Source organism: Hetaerina americana, unplaced genomic scaffold (genome assembly GCF_022747635.1).
Source record: "Hetaerina americana unplaced genomic scaffold, ioHetAmer1.1.p SCAF_1, whole genome shotgun sequence".
Classification (NCBI taxonomy): Eukaryota; Metazoa; Arthropoda; class Insecta; order Odonata; family Calopterygidae; genus Hetaerina; species Hetaerina americana.
The window spans coordinates 47,786,534-47,806,603 of NW_027286069.1; the positions used below are offsets into that span (position 1 = coordinate 47,786,534).

The 20,070-nt window shown below is 39.8% G+C and overlaps 1 protein-coding gene across 1 annotated transcript; it reads right to left on the bottom strand.

The window, feature by feature from the left end:
* Nucleotides 1-8,797: 8,797 nt before the first annotated feature.
* Nucleotides 8,798-12,639, bottom strand: LOC139685570 (pulmonary surfactant-associated protein D-like). Its single transcript, XM_071582518.1, has 3 exons — nucleotides 12,197-12,639; nucleotides 10,086-10,337; nucleotides 8,798-9,140 (listed from the first exon to the last, which is right to left on the bottom strand). The coding sequence occupies exons 1-3, from the start codon at nucleotides 12,621-12,623 to the stop codon at nucleotides 8,971-8,973; spliced, it is 849 nt and encodes a 282-aa protein (XP_071438619.1). The 5' UTR covers nucleotides 12,624-12,639; the 3' UTR covers nucleotides 8,798-8,970.
* Between the last annotated feature and the right edge of the window lie 7,431 nt (nucleotides 12,640-20,070).

A 20,070-nucleotide genomic window follows, 5' to 3' on the forward strand; every position in this document is an offset into this window, starting at 1 on the left:
CCAGCCACTTTTCTTCCTCAGCTGTCGCCATCACGCCATCGCGTCTCAATCGCGGTCAATGAGGTAATATCTCCTCCTCTTCAGGGCTCTTATTACACTTCATATTCATTATACTTTTTCTACATTCCGTAATTAGAACTCCTTCGTAAAGCTATTAAAAAATTTTAACGAAAAATATTAAAGAATGGAAGCATTGGAATTCGCAAGAACATTATGGCGGTAAAATATAGAAAAACTTAAATGTAATATTTAAATAAAAATTAAAGTAATGCAGAAAATTTTAGCTGGAAAATAAATTCTACAAACAAAAACGTGGGAAATGCTTCCCATGAAATGTCAAGGGAAGTATTTTTTTCGAAACACGTTTGGGGAGAATTATACGAATAAGGGCTATTTCATAAATGCAATGCATTCTGATCGAGAGTTAATATTTTAATGATTAGTGTTTATAGTTTTGCACCTAGCAATACCCCAGGTATTTTATGGTTATTTGAAGTATATTAACGTGACAGTGGTTATCATCAAATTCCAATTATTCTTGTATCATAAAATTATTATTTTTTAACTATTGTTAGAGACTAACCGCTCCAAATAAAATTGGCACCTACAAATATTTAATATTTCCATGCCTAGAGGCGCATGGAAATTTGCAATTACGAATTATTTGGTTTTATCATATGTTAATTGAAGAAATATTGAATTTAGATGTAAAAGAAAACTGCCTTCGATAATCTGATCTTCATCTTGGCGTCGGTCGTTAATCGGAATCCAATTGAATGTTATCAGCCGACTGCTCCGTTGCTAACAGATGGAATTTATGAGACGGAACATGATTACCACACCATAGATCACTGCCAAGTGTTCTGCGTGAGGATCATAATTTAAGTGGCTGTCAAAAGTCACTTTCGTAATTCTTTGGCAGGCGTGGACGGAATGCATAGCGTTTGTGGCTACGAGAGATTTGCGAACTCTTCCAGAGTTATGGATCAAGCCATGTATCCTAAGAGTCTCACAGGACATGGACAAACAAAGGCAATTCATGAGCAACCGGTTTCCTTGAAATTTGATGTTTATATATCACTTAACTCCTTGATCATAAAAATATTTCCCTTTTGGGGGTAGACAGCCATATTTTTAATGAGATAATCCACTTAATGAATGCAAAAAGTGTACACATGACAGATAAGTAAAATTATCATAACAGCGTTTGATGTAGTGGTACAGTTCTCGGCTACCGCCGCAAAGGTTTCAGGTTATACGCCACCTGCGGTATAATTTATGTAATATTTATTACATTTTATTTATTAATAGTATTGTGATGATTTATTATTATTGGTTACAGTTTTCCTTTTGATTTGTTCCATCTTTCCGGTGGTAGGTTTGAGTTTTATCCCTTTTTTCTACATCTCTGATTAGTGAAAATACTAGTACGTTTTCATTTGAAAATGTTTTGAACCGGTGACGTAAGGGCCGATACCCATGAGCATTACCATAGTGACTGATGGTAGATACCTTTTACAGCATATAATCTTAATTATCACAAAATATTTCGTTGTCTTCGCCAAAGAGGGGGGATTTTTGTACTCAGAGAGTGAAGGGGGACGAAAATGCCTTATTTCAGTGAACTCGGTCATCCATGGATCTGATCCTTCCCTTGTCAGCATAAAATTCTAAAATTTCCATTATTTATCTCACTCGTGCTAAAGACAAATAATGAAGAATAATTAAAGCCATATTAACTTAGCATTAAGCAATAGATAATGCAACTTTAATATTTTTGTATATGTGATTGTTTTTACACAATTTTTTTTGGGAACGTGTAGAAATGATGAATAGTTATAACAATTATCTAAAACTGAGTGTAGAGTATATTTTAATTAGATGAAATAAGTTGAAAGCATTATTGTAAAATGTTCATTAAATTAATTTTAAAGAACAGTTTTATTTTCAGTTATCTAGCCAAGTCCAGCTAGATACTTGGGGAACCAGAGGAAACAGCCTGCATATACAGTTCAGTGACGAGAAAGCCAGAGAGCCGTAGGAAGTCTTACCACTTGGCGTTATGAAAGGTCAGTGGGAGTACCTCTTTGACGTTTATTTTTTATTGTCCATATTGAGTCAAGCGGAATATTGGTTGAAAAGAGGAATACAGATTTTCTGTGGGTCGTCACTGCATGTACGCATTTTCAAGTATACAAAGTTTCTATGAAAAGTATCGGAAACAATTTTTTCCATACGTGGCTGTATGTAGCAGCGCGCTCACACCACACAGATTCGCTAGTGGGGGTCTGAACCTCAACCTGTGTCAAATGCCAATCACCTGCGTGCGTTCATTGTGGATAGATCATGTTTTTAGTGGACCCCTGTCGAGTGACTCGGTACAAGCGCAAAATGCAGCGAACGAATTAAAAGCAGCACGCCACTATATTTTGCGTTGGACTGGGAAAATCGGGTATGGAGACGTTGGGCATGATTTTAAGCTGGGCAGTTGGGTAGTTTTTCAGTGGCACAAGATTTTCAAAGATGGGCGAGAGAGTGTGGAGGACGAGCCCGGACGGTCGTCGACGTCAAGAACCGAGGGCAACGTGTAACGTGTGCTTGAAGTGCTGACTTCAAATTGTCGGTTAAGTGAGCGCATGATGACAGATCGTATTGGTATTGATAATATTGCTATTGCTATTGAAAATTTGGTCTGGAACGCAAAAGATCTGCGCTAAACTCTTCCAGAAGGTCTTGACGGACGAACAAAAACAGAGCCAAGGTTCTGTTTGCGAAGACCTGCAATGCGACGTGACGATTCCCCAGCCCCCTTACAGTCCCGACTTGGCACCAGTAGGCTATTTCCTATTCCCAAAAGTGTAATCTTCCCTCAAAGGGCTCAACCATGGAACTCTAAGTCCCGTCAAAGAAGCTTGCCCGCGTACCCTTAAGGACCTTCCGGAATCCGCCTACCAGGCAGTCTTCGAGTCGAGGAAAAACCGCTGGCAATAGCGTGTTTACGCTGAAAGGATGTAATTTGAGGAATTTTGTGGCATTGTAGCTATATACTCATATAAATTATGTCAATCTCAAACTATGACCGTTGGCCCAAAACACCTTTCCCTCCCAACGTGGCCGGACAAACGCTATTTTATTCTGATCCCTTATTGTTCGTGGGAATAATGATATCTTAAATATATCTGTTCTGTACTTAATCTCTCAAACTTTATTGACTTGATCTCTTCTACCGTAAAACGATGGGGCTAATAACACATTTTCAACGCCATTGCTAAAGAGACATCTTCCAATGTATGTAAGCGATTTAATCTGTACTTTAACCCTCGCTCCGGGAGTGATTCCCAACCTGGATCCTATAGCAATTTTGATACGTTGCTCAGTTTGTCCAACGTTTCGCAAATCGGGCTTCTCTACGCTGCACGCGATCTAATTCGGCAATCAATCAAGCTTCATGAGGATGCGATATACTAGCAGCATATTCTAAATGAGGCCTAACCAGCGACAGATAACATTTCTCTTTGGACATTTGATCACATTTTCCCAACACTCTCCTGATAAATCCTAATTTTTCTTAGCTTATCCGCATGTAGTTGTATTATTAAAGGGAGGCGACCGACAGCTGAGGTCATTTTGGTCATTAGGAATGGACAGGAAAGGATGAAGGGTGGAGAGAAACCCAGCGTCGGCCTTAGCCTACTCTTTACGAAAGGCGCCAAGGGATCCACAGCTCAACGTCCCATCCGACGGACGGCGTACTCACTCAGAGTCCCCTCCACAAAGTACCTCAAGTAGGGATCGAGATACCACTGAAAAATATTCAATTTCGCCGGGATTCGAACCCGGGCCCTCTGGTAGGGAAGTCAGTACGGTAGCCACCATACCATCTCGATCCCCTTGTCCACATATTCCCCGTTTATGTTTCACCCAGGAAAGTTCGTTAGTGAGGGTAATACCTAAGTATTTAATCGAGTTTACACTTTCTATTTTGGTGTTTCTGATGCAGTCCAAACAGGTTCCCAGGCGCTCCATAAGCGCCTGGGTTGAACCTGGCCTGCCTTCCATTCCTCAATACCAACTGCATTCAGCCCCGAAGTTTGATGTGGATCGGTGAGTGCAGAGCCTCACTTGCGAGCAAAACTTGTGCCGGAGGGAAGGAGAGAGGCGATCCCCCGATGATCTCTCTGTCGCTTCCAGTCATTAGCTGCATTGGAGCATGTTTCTGGTTGATGATGTTTCTGGGAATAACCGATTAGTCACGCAAATACTCTTAATGGATGGAGGAGTAGTAATGGAGGTATTGGGAAATAGAAATGGGTTACAGTCGCCTGCAGACGGCAGTGTTTCATCTTGGTGGGAGATAGCCACGTGTATACTTGTATTTTCACGGATACTGGATTAGTGAATCTTCGGTGCGCTGGAGTGAATCTTCGGTCTCCTCCGGCTTTCGATCCTTACAAGCCTCTAGGCCAGTGAAATGGACTTCACATTCTAAGTAGGAGGCCCAGTTCCTTTCCCTGTACCAACACGGTTTTCCTGGTATTGTTCAGAATATCGCACCACTTGTTACTGGGGTAATTTGGCGAAATGACTCCCATTTAGACCCTGGATCCTCCGGTAAACGTAATAATATTATTTAAAAATGAATTTTCTTTATATTTTACTTCCATCGCCCTGTCCTTTGATATAGCACCCAGCTGTGCTCGATTGCCTGTTCTCCAGACCACGACGCCGAGCACCCAAAGGCTACTAGTTTGTTTTGAGAGATATTTGAGGCCGATACTTTCTAAGATTCCATATTATTGCTCGAGAAATAATCAACATCCGTTGCGTTTCTAAGGATAGAATTTAATGCAGTCAACTATGTAGTTTCGCCACACTGTAGCACCATTTGGACTCTGGTCAGAAGGGACTCAGGGCAAGATGAGGCTATAGGGTAGCGGAACTAGTTTACTGATCTGAAATGCTATCCTCTGGAAAAGCAAATCACATGTTATTTTGATTCTTCTTCGTGCACTACTAGTTAGTGTTTATTTTCACTCTTTATCCTTCGATTTCCCTTCTACTTTTTTCCCTGGTGTTGGTGACTCACTTGACCTCGTACCGCCTCTGAGAGGCATCATTAATTACGCGAATATTAAAGTGGCGCCCCATGGTCTATCGTTGATAATCACCGAGTCTTAAGTCACTGCGCATCCAGAACGATTGGAAGTGCAGCGTTTTATTACCATCATGGAGCACATTAAAAGGCTTGTTCATTGTTCTTTAAACATATCTCTTGACCTCGCAGAGTTCTGGGATCTGTCAGGGCAAGCAAGCATCAGGGAATTATCATATTTGTCCGTGTCAAGAGTTCACTATGTTGTTTGCAAGGTTCATAAATTATGGGGAATGGCATAATAAGTGTGGTGCGTCACTTCATTCATTCGAACTGACGGTTCGCTTCGGGTAATGCGTTGTATTAATCCCCCCTACAACCCCCTCGGCTCCTGTTGACCCACATCACACCGCTTGAAGAGCAAGCGTTGGCCAAAGGGAAATAAGTCATCTAGTGACGGATGGTTTGAGTGTTCACAGCCTAGAAGGTAGGGCACTTCTGTTGTCGAGATACGAGAGGGGGCGTGGTGTCTTACCAGCGATATCAGCGATCTGTGTGAGAGAGATTTGAAAAGGGAAACTCAAACGAGGAATAAAATGAAAAAGTTTATAACATCGTATCCTCTTACGGTGAAAAGATGAACTCCGCATCGCGTTCGAAACTATTTTTAGAACCTGGAGCGTCGAACTATGAAGCTGAAGTAAATGAAGTTCTTTCGTACGAGATTGAAATCTCGAATGTTAAAATCATTTCGAAATGAGCTTTTAAAAAATTCGTCTACCTTGAAAATAATAACATGTAATGTTCTATTTCCAAACCTTTTCCATTGGTGCAAGTGCCCCCTGTCTGCTCGAGCATCCGAAAATGTAAACGTGGGGTTCAACTGTGTTTTTAAAATGTACTCCATATTAACACCAATTTAATGAAATTTAATTTAATCATCGACAGCACGCGATTCTTTAAAATACACACGCTAGGCATTTTGGTATTTATGCTGCATCTTAGTCATTCGTTAAAATCTGTGTTAAATCCTAGCTTAGCTTGACTGCATAAATTATTTTGATGATCATGAAAAAGTATTGAAGCGGGTTTCATGCTATTTTTTAATTTGTGCTCATATTCTTAATATTACCTACCATGGATGATATAGACTGGACTCTTGACACAAGAGTCTCGGTTTCAAATCTCATCTAATGCTTTTGGATAGCACTATCTAAAACCGAATCATTGACATTTTCAAGTGAATGGTACCCCATGGGAAACCATTCAAGTCAATGAGAAGGGATGGGTCAATGAGAAGGGAAGGGACCTGTATGTGCCAAATCAATGTGGGGTGAGCTGAGCTACTTTATCCACACTAACCTCGGGGTTAATTACTGTGACAATCTTAGTCAGGAAGCATCGGTACCGAACTATGATTATCTTAATTTTAATGTCAGTAATCCATTTCATACCTGCATCCAAGGGTTTACATTTTAAACCTTATACATTTTGCGTGATCTCAAATTGTCAATTGTAGTCATCTTAATATCAGTAAATATTAAAAATTTATGTTATTATATTAAATATATTGTACGTACATGAATATATTTTTTAAAGATTACCAATTTTTCAAAGATTAGTAATTAAAGTCAACCTCAAGAAATCTTATGCATTAGATACAGCCGAACCATATCTTTCAGTGGTTGGAGTGACGTAGTACTCTAGTGGGTAGAGCTCTGGCCTGTAGACCGAACGGGTTCGATTCTAGGTGATACCTCTAAGCACTTTCAGATTCATCGAAGTGGTTGGTTGATTTTTAGTATCAGTTTCTGGTAGCCATTGGCGGCACGGAGAAAAGACAAGGCCCCACTACCCTGATATGTGAATTTCACTCGCCGTATTAGGCTTAGTACGAGTTGAGCTCTAAACCAAATTATCCACCCTATTTTTCATCCAAGCATTCTAAAACTAACATATGAAACCAGCCTTCGAGTTGATTACCGTACTTATATCTCTCGGGATAATTTCCGGAGTTTGTTTTTTTCGTGAAAAGAAGCTTCAACCCTCGTGAGGCAGTTGTGCCAATCATTTCAAGAAAAGTTATTTCAGATTTATATTTCAAGCAAGGTTAGGCAATGGTTTTGATGAAGATAGAGTTAAGACTTAATTAGATGAGTGAGGGGAACGATACGTAAGAGATACTTACGCAAAGGATGTTAGAATTTCTTGGTTCTGTGAGAGTGGTTCGTTTAGTGTTTCAGAAGCCTTGGATGAAGAATAAGATAGGCAATGCACGTCATAATATACGTAATTTAAATATTAATATTATTTGCGTAGTTTAAAAGGTTTTTACTGCTCAAGTGGAGATAGACCAAAACTACTTTACGAAAATAAGCTTGCGAAAGCCTAGGAGTTAACTGGAAAGCCAAAAGACTAGAGGACTTCTAAGAGACAGTATGCGTTGCGAAGAAAAACAACACAATAAGGGTTTGTCCTAAAATTACGTGCACGTAAGGCTTATGGGGAAGAGAGGGTGTGCCATTTCAAAATATTTTCTTACTGGTGTGGAGGAAGTTCAAAAGATATCTTTCGTAAGTCTTTTTATTGGATTATTTCAGCTAATATCTATGAGAAGGAAAATGTAATTATCGTTGATACAAGAGGCGTTGTACGATTATGCCGGCCCCGGTGGCGGCGGGGAAACGTTCTCGCCTGCCAACCCAGAGGTCATGGGTTCGATTCCCGCTTAGGTGGGTTATCCTCCACTTAAGGCTTGGGTGTTTAGATTGTTTGTGTAATGCATAGGGCTTAGGTGGAAGAAGGGACTTTTGATGTCTCAATCCCCCCCAATAAACTCGTTAAATAAATAAGTTATTCACCGATGGAATTCTGATTTCATTCGATTGCGAAATAATGATTTATTACGCTTATATAAGCATTACTTTTTAAATATTCATTTCATTGCATGTGTTTTGATGCCACACAAATTTTAAAAAATTTCTTTCAACGCAGTTAGTATGCCCTCAGTACAAATACCGCAAACACGCAATTAATCTGGTCAGTAATAATATTGAAAAACGCTTTCTTCAAGCTTATATATGCTTTTTTAAAGGTACCTATTGTGTGATATTTATGATAATACTGTTGATTACTGCTGGGAATGAAAACGGATGCTCACAAAGGAGAGTGGGATAAAAAAAATAAGTCCTTAAGGCTCGAAAGGAAGTTTCGACATGAATCGAAAAACCAATCACCTAAAGAGGATACTATTAAAAAGGTGTAGTAAGAAGAGCATATCTGTTAATTAAATAAGTTTAACCGAAAAAATAGTGAGAAAACACTGAAACCGGAGTTTTATTCGGTCAATCAAAAGGAATTGGTCATCTGAAAATCCTCATTTTCCTAGTAAGGACGCGAGCGGCCCTCTCATAAATCCTATGGGACTCCAATTTGATTACCCGCTCAGCGTGAGGGATTCCAGTGATAAATTTCTAAATTATTGCGGCCTTCTTTTAGGCAGTATGTGAGAAAGGGAAAAAATATAACTTCGTGACTCTTAGAGATATAAAAAAATCACAAAGTTATTCACAAAGTTTGCTCACCACGGGCACCAGGTGGAACGCGTAAAGATGCTGGTAGACAAGAACAATTTAACCAAGAATTTTATTCATTAAACTAAGAAATATCAAGGAAATTAACAATCTGTATGAAAAACCCGTTCGAAAATAAAAACATGTCTGCAAAGTAAGTAAATAGAAGCGAATAAAAAAGTATAGAGAAAAATATTATCAGTAAAACCTTTTCGAGCTTGGTTAATTTCTAGAGTTTTCATTTCCTACGCCATAATTTTTGCAATGCCAGAATTTTGCCGAGTTGGCGCTGGGGCGTGTAACGACTCAATGTTCATTCCTCCACCTCAGCTCGCAGATGAATGGCAGAGGTCCGTCGCAGGGGATGTCGCGGTATCCACCGTAACGGTAGAAGGAAACACAGTGCTCAACGCCGTTCTTGTTGTCTGGCTCACCGGCACGCCAAGCCACGTAACCGGTTGATGCTAATGTATTGCCTGGAATGGAATGGAGTGGGCATGTCAGCCGACGAAATGACAACACCAAGTCATTCCCTACATGAATTATTTTACAATTTAGTAGAGTTCGCTCTATGGTGAGCATAATAATATATTAATGTAAGGTGAAATGACGCGATTAGTCGCTTCAAATAAAATCCAAATATTTATATGATTATCTTAAAAAGGTTGCTAATAAAATTTTCATGCGCATATATAATTATGTAAATCCTACATTTTTTTATTGTATCTAATTTAACGCAAAGCGCAATACGAGATCTTGGTGTCTTTTTAGTCTGTTTTATACATTGTTTTCTCCTCTTCAGTGTTCTTCAATTTTGCATAAATAAATATATATATATGTGTGTGTGTGCGTGTGTGCGCGTGCGGGTGTGCGTGTGTGGGTGTCTGTGTGTGTGTGTGATGTTTATGTACACGCACACACACACGTGTATAAATATTTGTATATGTTTATTTATTTATTTATTATCATTAGTCTTTTGGGTAGGTTTTTGATGGACCCTGGCACTACACACCATTGTACTGTTAAACCGTAATTAGCATGACAAAATACATTCTTAAACCCAAGACTTAATATTTTAAAAAACTCAATAGTACAATAATTTGTACACGTACTTATATACGCTCAACATTTAATGCTAAAGAGTACAAGCATGACTGAAAACAGAAAAAAAGATTTTATTATCTGTAGTTTTTTTAATTGTGAGAGAAAGCGAATGAATTCGTAACCTTCTTCGATATTCTCACAAGCGATGATTCAAGGAGCCTCTCGTCAAAACTTAAGACATATTGAGAATTGATGCCGACACAGACAAATGATAAACAAACTTGAGGGGATGATTTTCGGGCTTTTCACTCACCGTCTACACCGCCACTTCACCGAGGCTGGCCAAGGAGAGGTTACATGATCTAAGGATAGCTCACCTAGTAAGGATCTGAAGTCACGGAGTCGATTTCGACTGTGGATTCCAACGTAAGCGTCGCTCTCCTCCACGGCTCCATGCCTCATCCACAGGGTCACAAAAACGTCAGCCTCTTCTTTGGAATTGGCGATCGCTAGGTTCCCACCCTCCAATGTGCACACTTGGTTCGCCGCGTCGAAGCCATTCGCGCCTTCTGCATGGAATTTGTAGACGCCCACACCTTCGTACCCTTCGTATCCTTCGTAGCTGTCAACTGCAAGGGAATAGAAAAGTCCTGAATGTGATCAATGTTGAAAAGCGAGCGTGCGAAAAGGTGGGGGCGCAGTAAATGAATCCTTTACCTCAAATACGTATAAATGGGTTCATGTTAATGAACGAATGATTTTTTTAATCCCAGGATATTTAAATTCTTCCCTTCATTTAACGCGTTTTGGATTATTGCTTCATTCCTCCCTAACATTTTTTGGACCTTAGCTGAACCTATGTCTCAAGATTTAATTTTCACTTATCATATTTAATTTTTACTTAATTGCTTAGTCGATTCTTTTCATTAGAATAAATATATTGGTTGTAAAGTAATGGAAACTTTAAAAAAAGAGGAATTTTCCAATGTTTCCAAATATTTAGCACCTTATACCTCTAAAGAATTATGAGATCCTTATCGAATGAAGTGGTAAAGTTCAAATTCGAATTTTTTCATTGAGATTTAAACATCCGCGACAGAGCTACGTATATTTAGGTGTGCTGGATTATAATTCTATGACAGCTTGTTAATCGACTGTAAGGTTAACTTAGGTGTCTACTCGTAGTTAATGCCAATATTTTTGGAATTTAAAGTTTAAATGGCCAACAACTGAAATTAAATATTTAATATCATAAATATATAAAATACTTCTTAAAATATCGATCCATTCACCTATCGTCACCGCTCTGCACCTCGATAACCAATGACTATCTATTAAGCCTATCCCTCTCGTCCCTAGATATAATTCCCCAATAAATTAAAATTAGGAATTCATTGATTTAATTTCAAAATAAGTTGTATGATTATTTTATCAAAAGATATATTTGAAAATGAATATGCCTATTGAAAAGATTGGCATTAAAGTGTCAATAATTTATGTTATGTTTTCATTCTGTTTCTGTAATTTCATCGTCTCTAAGGATTAATGCATGCCTATATCTCATATATACTTCGAGAGAGAACATAAATTTTTTCACTGTAACATCGTTATTAAATCTTTAATTATATGTTGTTAATTTTTGTATTTTTATATGTTTTTATCACATTTCTATTTTTTTTCTTTTTTCTTGCTCATACTTATCAAATTTGCAAATATTGTGATGGTGTTGTTTAAATGCTCATAGAGACCTGTGACAATAGACGAATTATCTGTCTTTGTTCTCGAAAAAAATACAGAACTACTGTAAAGACGTTTATTAGTCAAAATCGGATCAAAAGTTATAATAACGCATAATTAAAAAAAAAGAAAATTTTCATTGAATTAGATATCACTCCTTTTTATGTAGACATATTTCTTCAAACCTAACTAAAATTGCGGAACTAATTTCAAACCTTTACCATGTATAAATATTATGAATAGAGTGTATATTTAAAGGATTCCAAGCTGAAAGTAATGAATTAGGGGTAACAGTTTTTCACAGTACAAAATATGTGTTTATGTATATACATATATCTATATTATATATATAATATATTATATATCCGTGAGACTCCCACTTTAAAGTATAAATAAATAAATATATATATATATATATACATATATATATATATATAATCATAGTTTTATTTATTTATAAACTTATGTGGAAGTCTCACGGATGTGAATATTATGTATATGAGGTTAGCGCCAGCGAACAAAAACAAAAGCAGAAATACAGAAAAAAGAAAAGAAACTAACACGTTTTCGAATTTTCGGTGAGCAAGCCACATTTCTCAAAGAAGGACACCTTCCATCTCTTCCTTGATTCGAATTGATTGATATTCGAAAACGTGTGAGTTTCTGTGCATCTGTTTTGGTTCGCTAGGGCTAACTTCATATACATTTTATATAAATGATATTTTCTCAATGCTCGACTTTTTTATGGTACCTTTATCCTCCGCTTCGGAATTGAACTGGTCATCGGTTTCTTCTTCGGATTTTATCTCCTCGAGCCTTTCGATGCGTGACTTTTCCTTGATTGGGAATTCTCCTTCCGTTGGACCTGTTAGTCTCATGGCGTGGTCAAGGATGTTGCCCTGTCGATGGTCAACCTCCGGCGGCATTCGACCGATCATGTGCGGGTGGCTGTAGTCTGATCCTCTGTGGCGTTTTTCCGGGTGGAATCGAGGATGCGAGGCCCTTATGTCTTCCTGCGGCTCCTCGTCCTGGTTCTTTGGCCGATGATCATGGTCGTTCGCGACCGGCCATTGGAGTGTGTCCTGGGCGCCTTCGCCTCCGTTGGAATGGTGGTGGCCGTTGACTGAAAACACGATCAGCATGACCACACCGAGAAAAAATGTACTGTGTCCTAACATCTTGAATCGCCTTCCCTCTCTCACTGGCAATGTGAAATGCAAGTTCACTCCGGGAGCCTTTTTTATGGCGTGTATCAGCTCTCTCACTTCCTCCTGATAGCGTGACCGATATGGTATTATTACATTTCGCTATCATCCTCCGCAAGACACACAAAATAATTGCAATTAGTTACATCCGCGTCCCATTTTTCACGGGAAGGAAATCTCTGTATGGGTGAGCAGTTTTGGTGGTCGGTCAGTAGCTAAACTTTCAGATAATTTATTTTCATACCATGAGCCAATTTCGTCCGATAGTCAAACAAAATGGATGCACTTTTTTCCGTCGTATGACACGAGGCTTGTATTGGTGTAATACTGAAGTGAGTTGGAAACGTTAGAGGATAAAATTTGGCAAATATTTTTGTATGATTTATGAATGAGAATGCCCCATAAACATTTTGGGTACAATTTGATTGTAGTCTCAAAAATGGGTCTATAAATTCTATTCATAGAAAATGGGATCGACTGAAAAGCTTGATTTTGTATACCATCGAGATAGAACTGAAAATAGTCAACAAGATAATGGCAAATAAAACATGATTATTGTGGTAATTGCTACTGCTAAAGACTACAAAGATTCTCATTGTAATAAGCAAATGTTTTGCGATTCACTATAAAATCCATTTTATTCTAATTTTGGGGATAGTCGATGGCAGCTCGATATAGGGTAGTCTTTGGGAGATGTTACAGGCATGAACCTGATATAATGTTGCCCGTTCAATATCTCCATTTCATATATTAGGAACCAGCATGTATTCTGTTTTTGCTGGTATTAACTCTTTGTGTATTGCTGATGATTTAAACCACGATATAAAAATTAATTTTCAGTCCGCTAAATTGCAATTCAGAAACACGGCATAAATGATGAGGAAAAAATGGCAATGAGGCTTTCAAAAGTTAGAGATTCTAAGTTGCTACAGGAGAAAATGGAGAAGAAACTAGAAATCGGATATACTATACAAGACGCTATAAATCTGCTTGCAAAAAGGTATTTTTTGTACTTAGGAAATGAATTACGGGTTTTCAACTGTTAAAGTTTTGATATTATGTTTAGTCGAAGGACATATGATTTTGGGCAGTATTTTATTGATAAAATGTGATTCCATAATCGTACAAATTAAATTTGTATTAAATTAATTTAAAAATTATTCATTTCGGTCCCAGCGTCGTGCACCTGCATTGAGCCTTGTGTCAGTAAGAACCAATGTGTTGGCTGAGTGAATAATCCGTGTAATAAATGGTGCAGGAATTTCCCCGTTGTAATGTATGGAATATAGGAATCATAAAAATACCTATTATTTGCCATAGCATAGGAGCCTCGCCATGCAGATTAAAATGACACCGCGGTAACTGTCTCTCCATGTCGCAGGGGAGTGCTATTAGTGTTTGGACGAAACCATCCCGAATTTTGGATGCGAATGCAAGAGATGAGCAATATAGCAAGCGTTGTGTCTAACACGCGCAAGCATGGTTTTTATTTCGAGAGACAAACTTGTTAGACAAATTGTTTTATGAAAAGTTAAAATGATTACCCTACAGGGTAGGGTAACCCTACAGGATCAGCACCTGCGTTTAAATCTTGAGGATAATTAGAAATAAGTTCTCTTCGAAAAAATAAATTCTGAGGAAAATTAGCAATGACGGTGCGGTGTTGCAGATAGCAACATGACCAGCTTCTAGAAACATCGTTACCTACTGCTCCTTCTTTCTGAGGACGTGACTCCACCAATTTCTCTTTTCTTCCATCCTTTCCTTCGCAGCAATTTTGGCTGCTTTTTCAACTGCGTATATTCCAAAATCTTATTCCATCATTAGTTCATTATTATATAGACATTTATTGGTAAATTTTAATTATCAGATTAACTTTACGACGTCCAAAATATACAACACTCTAATACGTGTATGACAACGCCACAGGAAATCAGATTAGCGAGTCGTAATATCTTTTCAATCAACATAACCATGTCGACCGCTTTCGTTTAATGCTACGACTGTCATCCATGTTTGGTAAATTTCGTCGAGTACAATTAACCTTAGAATGCTTATAAAATTATTCAAGTGTGCAAATGATGTCTGGTGGGGTGAAATATTTGATAGCCCTATAGACAAATGAATATATGACGATCCAATTGTGGAAATGAACCCATCAATAAAGGAAAAAATTAATAAAAATAGGATTTTTTTGATTGTACTTCTAACTTTTGACTACTTCCAGCAAGAAAGAATATAATCAGATTTCATCAACCTCAGAGAGTTGCCCTAGATATTATGCCGACACACCGTATCATTCTGCCTATGCCCCAGGGTATCATATTGCCTCAGCGATTGCCATTTAAAAGATTTGAACTTATTCTACGTGAATGTACTTACCATATGGTAAACATATACTTCTTCGACCTTAGCCTGGAGAGAGGATATGCACATTCAATAAAATGGCACTAGATTTATTTTTTATGTAAAAATAGAAACACTCACTCCGGAAATAAATCACTAAACTAACTGCAATGGAATCACACACGCCACTGGAAGGCAATAGTTATTCGTTCATAGTTAACGTGACAACACGGAACGCCGAGCAGGCAATTGAAAAAATTAATCACATCGACTTGTCCAGGAGTGAATTAGCTCGGTCTCCCAATGCAATAAAGTTTCCAGAGCCTCCTCAAATGGTGAAAGGGAATTGGGCCAAATGATGAGCGAAATATATAACTCCGTCGTTGAATTTTGCTTTAACAAGAGTATCGAAAGTTTGTACTCCGATTCCGCAATTCTCAGATCGGAGGGGTGGGCTGCTTGCTTGAATTCTGAGTGAGCCAGCGCCCACCGGGCACACCTACAGTGCTATCCCTGAAACGGAGTCCTTGTACCACACAGGTGTTAATACCGAGAACGTAGACACCGGAGTTTTTAACCTTGCGTTGGCAAAACGCAGCCCTCAATCCCAAGGTCGATTTGATGAAGTGAGAGTGGAGCTCACACTATAATCCCCCAGTCGAGTGAAATTCGCACATGTAAAGGATAGGGAGATATTAGCGGCAACTTCGCTTTCCCAAGAGGTTCTCCAGACCAGAAAATCACCCAGATGGGATTGGATTGTGTCATGACCAGAATTTGAACGTTGAACAAGCCGAGGTCCATAAAAAAAGGAAGCTTCGACTTTTGCGCATCACTTCCCTCTTCCATTTTTTAAGCACAATAAATATGGACGAGTAGTAAGTGAACATGAAGAAATATATTCGGCAGTCGTATTTTATCCGAGTGGCACAAGTTCCTGATTTTAGTGAATTTCTAACACGCAATGGTTCAAATGTGTGTGTCTACTGACATGTCGAAAAACCTTTTGATACTGGCCATCTACTTCGCAAATGTTTGCCATTCCTACCGCATTTTCTATCTTTTCAAAGTAAAAGTTACGTTGTTTCTCTTATCTTTACAATTTTCGATGAAGGAATTCCTCAATTTCTTTTGAATTCAATCGAGTTATTCCTCACGACTCCACCTCCAACTAACGAAGTGGTACTTATACACGACCATTTTACGCGAGATCCTTAGAGTCTAAAAAAAACGTTTTCGTGTATATTTTTAGATCCCTGAGAGAAGCATACAACGGATAAAACAGATGAAATGGTGTAACGCGGAATGAGGATGAAATTGACGTGGTGTAAGGATGCAAAGCATAGCTATTAAATGTTTATCAAAGGAAAAACAGGGAAATAAAGAGTCATTTGCATAATATCAACTGCGCCACCAGAAATGGTGTGCTGCACCCTCAAAATGGGTTGAGAATCATTATTTCAATGGAGATAAAACCCTGCCTGGTTCGCAATCCCGAAGAGGTCGTAGTAATTTTACATGAGCTGATTGAAGAGAGGGAGGGGGTAAGAGTAACTACTCTCTGGAAAGTTTTGAATTCCAAAGTAATTACTCTCTCTAAATCCAGTCCCTCGAGATGAGGTTGTTCACTCTATAATTAAGGCATTTAATTAATTACACATGTATACTAGTTCATTATATAGACCATTAAATTGAATATTGTATCAATTGGCCTCTTATCAGTCTTAAAAAGACTTTTGGAAACATTCGGTAAATGCAACGTCTGAAAAGGATGATTACGACGAACAGCCGATCAGATGGCCCGGAGTCAACCACGGAACCCGGAGTCCATCCGCGCGTGAGTGCCGGACCAATGCCTTCTCTCTTGACGGAAAGATGTAAGTTATTCTGCCACCGATAACTTTCGTTGCGCCTTTTATTTTCCGTTGAAGTCGAAGAGGAACTATTTCCTATAACTGGAATTCGTGTTGTGACGTTTTTATATAGTTTGCGATCCCATGCGTTGTTTGTCATTTCAACTGCGAAATAAAATACCTTTGAACCAAAAACAAACGGAACCCTGAAAATCACTTCGACCCGAATAAGTTTGGGGGAGAAAGAGTGAAACTGTTGCCACCGAAAACAACTTTCGAGTCGGCAATCCCGGAAGAAGTGTAAATCCAGCGACGAGACGTCTCAGAATCCAAATATCAGGTTTACATATATCAGTTAAATGAATTAGTCATCCGTAGGCTTCTATATGGCCAGGAAAAATGAGAGAATTGTCTTCCCCAATACCAGGTTATGATTCGTTTCATCGGCTATGATAATATCTTTTACTGAGAGTAGTATTCGTTTTTCTCGCAATTCAACCACACCACGCTGGATATGAACTGCGCGCGCTTTCTTCATTCGATACCTACACACCCCTTCACTGTATAAATTGAGGGAGAAACCTGAAAGTATAAAATACTTTTCTATATAGATAGCCAATTTCTCGTTCATAAATGCCTCCGTCCTTGGATCGAGTCCTGTGTCCGCCCATGACTTCCCGCGGATGCATCCGCCCTCGCGCGAGATTCAGTGGAGCCCAGAACTGCCTCCCACGCTCCGGCAGAAGGGGACGCGAAGGTCGCGTGCGTGCAGAAGCAATCGCGCGTCGTCACGCCTTTTAAGCCGCCGTAGTCGCGTTATCCCGCGGCGGTGCAGTGCAGCCACGCCCTGCGCCACCTCCCTCGTCTTCGGTGCCGACTCCAATCTCCCTCTATTTTGGACCTCCATTAGGTCTCAATTTCGCCCAAATAAAGATCTCTATCTATCAACCTATTTCTTCACCATGCCATGCCATGATGTCACAATGGACCCAGAACTGAGAGATCCCCGCTTCTAAAATGCAACATTATAGTTCCTTAAGCTGAAATGTGTTCTGTTTCAACGGCAAAATATTAACTTGGTACTTAATTATTAGTGCTCCTTTGATTATAAAAAACACTTCGTTCTGAGCAGACGAAATTGACGGAAAAATAAATTAGAGGCACGAGAGAAGCAACATCTTCAAGCCTGAAGATGCTACGCTGTAACGAAACCTATGTCGTAGTAAAACAAAATCTATGTGGAAAAGCAAAGTGTCTTCATTCATCGAGAATGCGATCATGTTGAAGAGACTAATTGCATAGGTATCCGAAGGAGATACGGCCACCAATAAAGAAGCATTGTCCAAAAACATCAATGAAGATTCTATCAATCAAAGACATGGATCGCCATAAAACCAGCCCAGAAGAGAGGAACCTTCGGAGTCTATCTGGGCCGGATGCTCACAATATAATAAGAAGATCAAATCAGAAAGGATAAATTATGTAGAAGAGTTATAAGAAAAAAGATACATTGAACCCCATTGATGGACACAACGAGAGGGTGTTGGGGACTTACTACCGAAATTACCGTTAATCTAGTAAAGCGACATAGACCGTTGTTGTCGCAGTTCCATCCTGAGAAGTGATCTTCTCCTTGTGTAAAAGTTACGAGGTAGGCAATTTGGCAACAGTCGGATACCGTCTGACGGGAAACTGAGAGCTCGAAAAATTCCGTGAATGCCCGATGGTTTAGAGGTTCGAAATGCGTATATGATATCAAGCCGAGAACGATGGTCAAGAAATGGTTGTGCCGACGAAACAACGGGTGTGCACGGTATCTGAAGGGCGGTGACGGAATGCTAAACTCCTAATCGAAGGATTATGCTCTGGATAAGGCGGCATCGTGCACTTTTCTCTCACCCTCCGATGCATGCGCGTAGCGCGAAGTCTAATAGTCCCGTGGGCCCCCGTTGAACGATCTTCTCTCGTTGCATTGTGTCATCATGAATTCTGCACGCATGACTCTGGGGGCAATTCCTATTCACGGCAATGTGCACTCCCTCTCTCGCTGATGTCGGAGTGGGGGACTTGTCCTAGGGCACAATGAATTCATTCACGACCCCACCCGCTCATCGACTCCGCCCATTAGACGTCGTTGGCTGGGATGGGAGTGAGCGTGTGAGGGACTTCCCTTCAATTCGCGACGGGTCGGTGGCGTGAAGGGCGCTCAGGGAAAGAGAAACGTCGGTGACGGGAGGCGCTCCCAACCGGAGGAATAATAAGGAGTCGCCACCGTCGATGGCGTGTGTTCCCTCTTCACGCCTCTTGTTTGCCCATGCCACCTCGTTATCATCATCCAATCCACGGGCCGTAGGAGGAAAATCGCGAGTTCCCAGTTACTTTTGTCACGGATCCAACTGCAGCTGTATTTCTCCAATTCAGGGTGGAGAGCATTATCTAGTATAGTAGCGTAGTCGACGGAGGATCACGTCCAGACTATTCGGGGGCCAGAACTCCAACGACCAGAACTCCTTCCAATGTTATCTGAGAGCCAGTTTTTTGACTAAATGACTCGTATTAGCTGGTGCACCGTCCTGTTTAAAGACATATTGTCTCCCCGAGGCCACAGTTACCATCCACGGTTTCACGACGTTCTTCAAAATTTGTAAATTCGCAAAAATTTGCAAAATTCCTCTGAAATCAGCGCCTGACCGTTTCCTGGAATAGGGTGTCCTCGCCGGGTTAGCGAAATCTCCTCCAGACTTATCCGAAGCATTATACTTATCCACAATATCGTAAATAGTTGATCTGGGGTACCCGAATAATCGAACTATTTTACTTGGCGAACGCCCAGCGCGAACACTTTCGATAATAGCGGCTCCTCGATTGTACTCCGCACTTGTACGTAACATCTCGGCAATTTTGAGGTTATGACTGTTTACTAGATGCCTATAGCTTTCAAGAACGTCAATCGCGACCTCCAGTGGAACTAGGATATGGCGGGAAATTCAAATTGAAATTTGTCCGGATTTAAGCGTCGCACCCTATACACGCGTACATTCAAACACGAAAACCCGCAATATGGAGAACAAATATGCATTCACATGGAAATAGATATGAGGAAAAGGGATAGGAACACATAACGGACGAACGCAGGGCGGAATCGAGCAGATCACAAGTTTTCTTGACCGGGATTGAACCAAGGATCTTTGAATTGCCGTGCCGTTGCTCTTAACCGGGCT